The sequence below is a fragment of the Bufo gargarizans genome, chromosome 6 (genome assembly GCF_014858855.1).
Source record: "Bufo gargarizans isolate SCDJY-AF-19 chromosome 6, ASM1485885v1, whole genome shotgun sequence".
NCBI classification, from domain to species: Eukaryota; Metazoa; Chordata; class Amphibia; order Anura; family Bufonidae; genus Bufo; species Bufo gargarizans.
In genome coordinates, this window is record NC_058085.1 from 29373918 (window position 1) to 29384446 (window position 10529).

Below are 10529 nucleotides of genomic sequence, written 5' to 3' on the forward strand. Positions count from 1 at the left end.
CTCCAGATTTGGGTGGACAAGCGAGTTCTTCTTGGGGTAACTATGGCCCACGCCACACTAAATACCAGCTCTGATGCCACACTACTGGCCAAGCAGGACTTCTTTTCCAGTGCAAACTCTGCTAGTTGCGGCCACAAATCCAGTTTGGCTGCCCAGTAGTCCAGCGGATCTTCAATGTGGGGTGGCAGGGTGCTGTCCAAATATGCCACCACCTGCTGGTTAAGGTCCTGCTCCAGGTCTAACTGCTGCTGCTGAGTACTTTCTTCACTATGCGGGTGAAAAAAGCTGCTCATCGGCGACTCTAGACTCAGGCTGCTGCTGATAGAGCTGGTACTGCTCCTGCCACCCCACCTCTCCCCAGCAGCCATGGCAGTGCAACGTGAGCTCAGAGGTGTAAGTTTTTTTTTTTTTTCCCATCTTATCCCGAAGTACTCCTGATGTTTTGTGAGTGGTGGCGGCCGGCAGATGCTGTTTTGTGAGTGGTGGCGGTCAGCAGATGCTAACTGTTGGCCGGAAAAATGTAATGCATAATATTAATGAGAAGGGTGGAGATTGAAGCCATTGTGTGTTTTGGTGAGTGAAGTAAGTTTTAATTGGTTGATTCTTATCACGTGATCGGAATCTGCTACTTGTTGTCAATGGGAGACTCCGCCTCATGAGGAAAGCTTTGGGGTGCTCTGTGAATTAAGCTAGTTGTAAGTCCCTATTGGTTTATTCTTACCACGTGATTGTAACACTCGTTATGAATGGGAAAACGTGTACCACCTGGAGATTAGTAGATGGGGGAAAAAGGTGGATTACTATTTGTTAAGAGGATATGTTTTTAGTAAGGGATTTCGTATGTTTAAGATTTACATGGAAGTTTTAGAATAGGAATGTTTTAAAGGGTTTTATATGTGATGATCCTGCTTCACTGTATGTTAAAGGGTTTCTACCACATAGTTTTGACAAATTTAGCTGTCAGACACTAGCGATCCGCTGGTGTCTGCTCTACCAAACAATGCTATTATAATAGCTTTTTGTGCAGCTGTTTCCATAAAAAAAAAAAACTTTTATTGATATGCTAATGAGTCTCTAGGTGCTATGTGGGCGTCTTTTGAGCACCTAGAGGCTCAGTCTACCTTCACAAAATGCCGCCCAGCGCGTCCCTCCAGCCCGCCCATCTCCTCTGGAATGCGATCCTACCTTTGAGTCAGCGGACGAATTCTCGCACCTGCGCCGTGCGCGTCTGTCTTCGGCGCAGGCGCAGTGAATGTCTGACCGCTGCCTGCACAGACATCTCAGTCATCGGCGCAGTGAATGTCTGACCGCTGCCTACACAGACATCTCCACTGCGCCTGCGCCGATGACCGAGATGTCTGTGCAGGCAGCGGTCAGACATTTACTGCGCCTGCGCTGAAGACAGACGCGCACGACGCGGCGCGAGAATTCGTCCGCTGACTCAGAGGTAGGATCGCATTCCAGAGGAGATGGGCGGGCTGGAGGGACGCGCTGGGCGGCATTTTGTGAAGGTAGACCGAGCCTCTAGGTGCTGAAAAGACGCCCGCATAGCACCTAGAGGCTCATTAGCATATCAATAAAAGTTCGTTTTTTATGGAAACGGCTGCACAAAAAGCTATTATAATAGCATTGTTTGGTAGAGCAGACACCAGCGGATCGCTAGTGTCTGACAGCTAAATTTGTCAAAACAATGTGGTAGAAACCCTTTAAGTGATATATGTAACCTTGGAGGAAAATTTATATATATTTTTATTTTTTTTGAGCATATGAAAGGAACGCCCTTAGGAGAGTGGAGTTATGCGTCACTGGTAAAGCGAAACCTAGGTCGGGCTGTAATCCGCGGATCAACACTTTTTTTATGAAATGCTATTTATTCTGCTACTCGTGTGAGTATAATAAACACAAATTATTTTTATTTGTGTTGGTGGTTCTTCACTATTTGGCGTTTATCTGGTATCCACAGAAAGACTGGTTGAAAAACTGTGAGCTTCTTGTGGACAACCAATGTTTGCCTATATTGATACGGTTTTACTGCTTTACTCTGAGTTGAACACCTTCTGGAAACTCAAGGCACCTTCTGGAAAATCACTGCATCGCAGAATGTCAATTAGGCCCAAATTTTGTTCTACTTTTACACAACAGGTTTTTTAACAGATATATGCAATGCTGGATGGCGAATATATTTTTATTTTGCCACTAATACACTGCAAACAGGGCTTCAGAATATATAACTGCACCGTTGAGCGGCAAATAATTTTTTTTCTTTTGCCACTAAAACGCCAAAAAGGGCTTTAAAACAGATAATTGAACTGCTGAGGGGTAAATATATATTTTACTTTTTCTACTCATACACGACAAAAAGGGCTGTATTTTTCACCCTTCACCACACAGCGGCTAATAAGTCCTTTTTTCCCACTATTATAAGCCAAAAAATTATTTAGAAAATATAACTGCACCGCACAAGCGCAAATAAAACTTAGAAATATTTCCTTGTAATAAACTCTGCTAATGCCTGTATCAAACGGCACTTGCACCCTAATAGGAACGGTTTGCTGGGATTACAGAGCTGTATAATGGCAATTTGGATCCCCAGTCAGTGCAGCAAGTTATAATAGGATTGTTTCTATTACCCAGGCAGTAACCTCCCCTACTGAACCCTGTTCAACATAAGGGTTATCCTTTCCCTACACTTTAAATAATCTTTCCCTGCACGTGTAAATCGTTTTTTTTTCCCACCACAATCAAGTCTTTCCTATCACTGTCCCTAGCGCCTGTCCCTAGACACTGCACTAAGCTCGCTGGTGAATGGTGGAATCTAATTTGGCTGTGACATCACAGGGCTGGCTGCCTGCTGATTCGCTGCTTACATGTCAGTATGGGTGATCCCGCCTTCCCAGAGTTCCTTTCTCCATGTCCTTACATGTGTAGCAGCTATTTTAGGAAAAAAAGCTATTTGTTACCACGAAGCGCGAGGAAATTCGCATTCGGTGCAAATCAAATGTTTTCCTGAAATTCTGATCGAATTCCACTTCATCAGCTTCGATTCGCTCATCTTTAGTTGCCACCTTCTCAGCACCTGGATCCTACTCCCAGGTTCTGCCCAGCACACAATCGTCATCAGAGTCCTCACCCTCCTTTTCACTTCTAGCAGACTTTGGGATTTCATGGTGGGTTCTCTGCCTCCCCTCCCTTGCTCTGCCTTGATGGCCACTGTCACTGCCCCTAACACCTATACTGTGGCTACGAGGGCCACTTGTACCCCCACTCACATGGCTATGCCTCGGGTCTGCGGCCTCCTCCTTAGGGCAGTACAAACGCTGACTGCTCTCATACAAGTCGTCAACAGGGAGACTCTTTTGACTGTCTGCCGTAGAGCGTGGTGGGGTTTTCTTGCTACTTCTAGGAATTGACATGGAGGACGCCACTAAAAGCCTCCTTTAGGGCTGCAAGGAGAAAGCAGGAGGAACACTGTGACCTCTGGTTCTATGGCACGGTGTCAGACTCTGAAGTAACCTCCACGTCATCCTGCTGGGACTGAGAGGAACCATCCAATCCACAATCCTATCCTCTTTCTCCTCAACTATACTGCGGCCTACCAATACTACTACCACTACTTCTGGCTGGATAGTTGGTGCTGCTACCACCCATATTCTGGAACAGGGTTTTTCGTTTGGAACCCTTCCGTAGTCCTAACATTTTTGGGCCTCTCAGATAACATTGTGCACTACTCTGTCTATATGCTGGTTTAATGAAATTGAACAAGTTGCAAAAAAATATTACATTGCGCCCTGTGTAAATAGAATTCACAGAAACGCACCACTGCCACTTGTGGCTCAATTTATGTTAAACACACGCAACATGAGTATTGCGGTGTGTGTGTGTGTGTGTGTGTGTGTGTGTATATTAATATATATATATATATATATATATATATTCTTAATTATATGACACCCCCCCCCCCCTCTTAAAAAAAAAAAGGGTTTTAGAAAATGGCTGAAAGAAATGAATGTATTTGCTTGCAGGTAGCTGCTTTTGAGGTCTGCACTGCAGCACCTGGACTTCTGATAGCAGGCACAGTCACCCACAGGTCTTCTCTCTCCTTGTCTCGCAGCTGCCTTGCTTCTCCCTATTCTACACAACACACACTTCTTCTTTGGAATCCCTAGTCTTTCCCTTTCACTCTCCCTGGCAAAAACCTTGATTGATTTTTGATCCTTTTCCTGGCAGACATTGTGAGTGACAATCCCCCTTATTCACAGCTCAGCACAGAATTGCATAAATCCATGAAAAAAAGGAATATTTTATGGTGTGCGACATGCAGATTGTGGCAGGACTGAGATTTGGAAAGACCTCAGTGCGCACATTGTCCTAGCAGCAGTTATGATTATGATGTTCGTATCACTTGATTATTCTTTGGCACTATATGTGATTTGTGTAATCGGGAAGAGCTGCAGGATAAGGACAACCATTTTTAAAATGAATTGACGTCAATGTAGCTATTCACATGGCTATTTGCAGTGAGTAGTAGTTGTGAAAAATAGGACATGTCGTATTTTGTCTGTTTTCACTGCCAGATGGACCCCATTTAAATCAATGGGACCATTTTAATGGCCATTAGACAGGAGTGCACTCGTTTAACGGCCATTTAAAAAGGGTACTCTAGTAGACATTGGCCTTATCCACTTGCATGCACAGAGGCAGTTGTTCCTCTCTTGATGCTGAACGACCTGTGCTACCAACACGATGACTTCACCATGTGCTCCCAGCATTACCGCTACCCACTGGAAGTGCAGGTCTAATGTTGTGCGAATTGAAGTATCCAAAGTGGACTTTGATCTGGATTTCAGGAAAAAATTTATTTGTTGCGAGGCCGAATTACCGTGTGCTTCGCGGTAACGAATCAATTTTTCCTAAAATGGTGGCTTAAAAAACCCCACTTATTCCACTTGCTTGCGGAGAGGGACCTGCGGTGAGCGTGAGGACTAAAAGACGAGAGAACGAATGCCTCTACGCGAGTAAGTGGAAGAGGTGAGTATTTTTTAAAACTCCTGGTTAACCCCTGAAAGGCTGTGAATGTGAGGCACAGATGCCGCAATCTGCATTGAATGCAGCCTCTGAGAAGTTAAATAAGAGGGGGTGGCATGATTGCCGTTCCTCATCATTGCGGCAACTCCATACAATGGAAAGCGATTTTGTGACAAAGTATTTCATAACAAATAGAATTTCTTGTCGAAGATCAGCTAAGCAGCCAAATGGAATTTTTCAAAACTTTGCTCATCTCTATGCAGGTCCTTCAGCATCAGGAGAAGAGCCTGCATATTTTTGCCTTAAAAATACAGTTCTGCACATTATTACTGCTGGAGGTTTCTCTGGGGGCCATTACGTACACTACGGCTGTTTGTAATGAAATATAAAAAAAAAGGCCAATGAAAATAATCCAGTTTTAATGAACATTTTTATCAGCCATTAAAAATGGATGCAAAACATCGAAACAGCCTGGAAAGGCATACAAAAATTGTTGAAAAATGGCCATGAAAAACTGACAGTGTGTTGTGTGCATGTAGACTTAAGGGGGTAATACAATAAAGTCTCACCACTGAACACCAGATATTTTCTACCTGCCAGTCAATGAAGAAGCTAAGATCTCCTGACCCAAGTGACTAAATCTGCATATTATTAATAGTAATTATAGTTTGAGGAAAAAAAATCATGTTTAGGGGCTCTCCAATGGTCAGTGATGGCTTACTGTGCTTGGTATTACTTTTTTGATTTTATTCATAGTACAGAGGCCCTATTACTATAAGGGGGACACTAAGAGACAGCACTACTGCAGGGGGGCATAACTAATGTGTTGGGCCACTAAGGGGAAGCATTATTGTAAGGGGGCATAACTACTGTTTGGAGACATGAAGGGGACATTCTACTGAGTGGGGACACTTTTTTATCATCAGTACTGTGAAGAGGGCACTAAGCGCCTCATGTTCAGCGCTAGGAAATGTTTTATTTATATATCTTGTATACACTGAACAAAAATATAAACGCAACACTTTCGGTTTTGCTCCCATTTTGCATAAGCTGAACTCAAAGATCTGAAACATTTTCTACATACAAAAAAGACCCATTACTCTCAAATATTGTTCACAAATCTGTCTAAATCTCTGTTAGTGAGCACTTCTCCTTTGCCGAGATAATCCATCCCACCTCACAGGTGTGGCATATCAAGGTGCTGATTAGACAGCATGAATATTGCACAGGTGTGCCTTAGACTGCCCACAATAAAAGACCACTCTGAAATATGCAGTTTGATCACACAGCACAATGCCACAGGTGTCACAACGTTTGAGGGCATGCAATCGGCATGCTGACTGCAGGAATGTGTACCAGAGCTGTTGCCCATGCAATGAATGTTCATTTCTCTACCATAAGTAGTCTCCAAAGGCGTTTCAGAGAATTTGGCAGTACATCCAACCGGCCTCACAACCGCAGACCACGTGTAACCACACCAGCCCAGGACCTCCACATCCAGCATGTTCACCTCCATAATCGTCTGAGACCAGCCATCCAGACAGCTGCAGCAACAATCAGTTTGCATAACCAAAGAATTTCTGCACAAACTGTCAGAAACCGTCTCGGGGAAGCTCATCTGCATGTCCTTATCGGGATCTGACTGCAGTTCGTCATCGTATCCAACTTTAGTGGGCAAATGCTCACATTCGATGGCGTCTGGCACATTGGAGAGGCGTTCTGTTCACCGATGAGTCCGGTTTTCACTGTTCAGGGCAGATGGCAGTGTGTGTGGCATTGTTTGCTAAAGTCAACGTTGTGGATCGAGTGGCCCATGGTGGTGGTGGTGGGGTTATGGTATCGGCAGGCGTATGTTATGGACAACGAACATAGGTGCATTTTATTGATGGCATTTTGAATGCACAGAGATACGATGATGAGATCCTGAGGCCCATTGTTGTGCCATTCATCCACGACCATCACCTCATGTTGCAGCATGATAATGCACGACCCCATATTACAAGGCACTGTACACAATTCCTGGAAGCTAAAAACATCCCAGTTCTTGCATGGCCAGCATACATGCACCCATTGAGCATGTTTGGGATGTTCTGGATCGGCAATATTCTGCAACTTCGCACAGCTATTGAAGAGGAGTGGACAATCATTCCACAGGCCACAATCAACAACCTGATCGACTCTATGCGACAAAGATGTGTTGCACTGCGTAAGGCAAATGGTGGCCACACCAGATACTGACTGGTTTTATGACCCCCCCCTTCCCCCAGGTAATGCAAAACTGTGCACATTTCAGAGTGGCCTTATATTGTGGGAAGTCTAAGGCACTATTCATGGTGTCTAATCAGCACCTTGATATGCCACACCTGTCAGGTGGGATGGATTATCTAAGCAAAGGAGAAGTGCTCACTAACACAGATTTAGGCCGAATGCATTTGGCTGTGTTCCGCGGCCGAGAGCTGTCCGTGGTATGCCGGGCTGGATTCCTGTTCAGAGCAGGAGCGCATGGCGTCATTGGTTGCTATGACGCTGTGCGCTTCATGCCGCCGCTGCTGTACAGTAATACACTATACGAGTGTATTACTGTACAGCAGCGGCGGCATGAAGCGCACGGCGTCATAGCAACCAATGACGCCGTGCACTCCTGCTCTGAACAGGAATCCAGCCCGGCATACCACGGACCGTTCTCGGCCGCGGAACACGGCCATGTGCATTCAGCCTTAGACAGATTTGTGAACAATATTTGAGAGTAATGGGTCTTTTGTGTATGTAGAAAATGTTTCAGATCTTTTGAGTTCAGCTCATGCAAAATGGGAGCAAAACCAAAATTGTTGTGTTCATATTTTTGTTCAGTGTATATAAATGACTAATTGGGTGGAGGTTGCAGGGAAGTTGTTCAAGTTGAAGACTGACCATTTATACTTATGCCTCTCGGTCTACTATTAGATTGTGATTTGTTTGGCCACCACTGTTTTAGTCAATTGATACTTGAATTTTTGCGCCATGCCTTGTACTTTCTGTGGATTTATTTTTTATACAGAAATGTTATAACATTTCTATAGAATTTTATGGTATATTATTCATCAATAATGTGTTTTATTGTTGGCAGATAACTGTACTGGGATCTCAGAGAAACATCTGGTATCTTTAGATTTTGAAGTAGATGATTGTGGTATCACACGAGATACAAATGGAGAGCATGCCAGCATCCAAGATATACCTTCATCCAATCACAGAAAAAATGTATCACTTGATCCTTTTAAACAGGTCCGATCTTCTGATTCATCACAGTCTGTAACACAGAATAAAAGTCGTAGAAGAGGTGTTAAACATCAAGCAGTTCACGTAGGAGGGAAGCCATTTTCATGTTTAGAATGTAAGAAATGTTTTACCTGTAAATCATCTCTATTTAAACATCAGAGAATTCACATAGAAGAGAGGCCATTTTCAGGTTCAGAATTTTCGAAATGTTTTAAGCAGAAATGGGCTCTTGTTACACATCAGAGACTTCACACAGGGGAGAAGCCATATTCATGTTCAGAATGTGGGAAATGTTTTCCCAACAAATCAGCTCTTAATGCACATCAGAAAACTCACACAGGGGAGGAGCCATTTTCATGTTCAGAATGTAGAAAATGTTTTAGATGTAAATCAGAACTTCTAACGCATATGAGAATTCACACAGGGGAGAAGCCATTTTCATGTTCAGAATGTGGGAAATGTTTTCATACTAAATCACATCTTGTCACACATCAGAGAATTCACACTGGAGAGAAGCCATTTTCATGTTCAGAATGTGGGAAATGTTTTCCCAACAAATCAGCTCTTAATACACATCAGAAAACTCACACAGGGGAGAAGCCATTTTCATGTTCAGAATGTAGAAAATGTTTTAGATGTAAATCAGAACTTCTAACACACATGAGAATTCACACAGGAGAGAAGCCATTTTCATGTTCAGAATGTGAGAAACGTTTTTATCAAAAATCTGTTCTTGCTACACATCAGAGAATTCACACTGGGGAGAAGCCATATTCATGTTCAGAATGCGGGAAATGTTTTCCCAACAAATCGGCATTTAATACACATCAGAAAACTCACACAGGGGAGAAGACATTTTCATGTTCAGAATGTAGAAAGTGTTTTAGATGTAAATCAGAACTTCTAACACATATGAGAATTCACACAGGGGAGAAGCCATTTTCATGTTCAGAATGTGGAAAATGTTTTCCCAACAAATCAGCTCTTAATACACATCAGAAAACTCACACAGGGGAGAAGCCATTTTCATGTTCAGAATGTAGAAAATGTTTTAGATGTAAATCAGAACTTCTAACACATATGAGAATTCATACAGGGGAGAAGCCATTTTCATGTTCAGAATGTGGGAAATGTTTTCATTCTAAATCACATTTTGTCACACATCAGAAAATTCACACTGGAGAGAAGCAATTTTCATGTTCAGAATGTGGGAAATGTTTTCCCAACAAATCAGCTCTTAATACACATCAGAAAACTCACATAGGGGAGAAGCCATTTTCATGTTCAGAATGTAGAAAATGTTTTAGATGTAAATCAGAACTTCTAACGCATATGAGAATTCACACAGGGGAGAAGCCATTTTCATGTTCAGAATGTGGAAAATGTTTTCCCAACAAATCAGCTCTTAATACACATCAGAAAACTCACACAGGGGAAAAGCCATTTTCATGTTCAGAATGTAGAAAATGTTTTAGGTGTAAATCAGAACTTCTAACGCATATGAGAATTCACACAGGGGAGAAGCCATTTTCATGTTTAGAATGTGGGAAATGTTTTTATTCTAAATCACATCTTGTGTCACATCAGATAATTCACACAGGAGAGAAGCCATTTTCATGTTCAGAATGTGAGAAACGTTTTTATCGAAAATCAGTTCTTGCTACACATCAGAGAATTCACACTGGAGAGAAGCCATTTTCATGTTCAAAATGTGGAAAACGTTTTTACAGTAAATCCTCATTTGTTCTACATCAGAGAATTCACACAGAGGAGAAGTAATTTTCATGTTCAGAATGTGGGAAATGTTTTAAAGGGGTTGTCCGAGTTATTAAAAAAAAATAATATAGCACTGAAAATCTGATGGGCAGCAATATATAACAAAGCTAAGCAAGTTTTATGTAAAATTTATATATATAAATATATATATTTCCTCATTTCCCTGGTTTACATGTAATAGCAACAACCTCTGCCCCTCCTCCTGCTCTGCAAAGGGAGTGGATACAAGAGCTGCCCTGAGTGACATGTCTGCCTGCTGGGAGACTCTGCAGCATGTTGTATGTGTAGGACTACAAGTCCAAGCTGTATAATGACACTGCTAAGGGAGTGGATACAAGGGCTGCCCTGAGTGCTGGGAGAATCAACAGCAACTTGTAAGTGTAGAACTATAAGTCCCACCTGTATAATGACACTGCTAATACACACAGGATCTTTCCCCTACCTTCTTGTGCAATGCTCTCTCTAGTCTG

The 10529-nt window shown here is 42.7% G+C and overlaps 1 protein-coding gene across 1 annotated transcript in view; it reads left to right on the forward strand.

Moving 5' to 3' along the window:
* The window catches only part of LOC122942505 (oocyte zinc finger protein XlCOF22-like), a 35861-nt gene extending 25724 nt beyond the window's left edge, over window positions 1-10137 (forward strand). Inside the window, exon 5 of the mRNA XM_044300170.1 lies at window positions 8132-10137. Coding sequence (XP_044156105.1) covers window positions 8132-10062 — 1931 coding nt within the window. The 3' untranslated portion in view covers window positions 10063-10137. The remainder of the gene's footprint in view (window positions 1-8131) is intronic.
* Window positions 10138-10529: the final 392 nt, after the last annotated feature.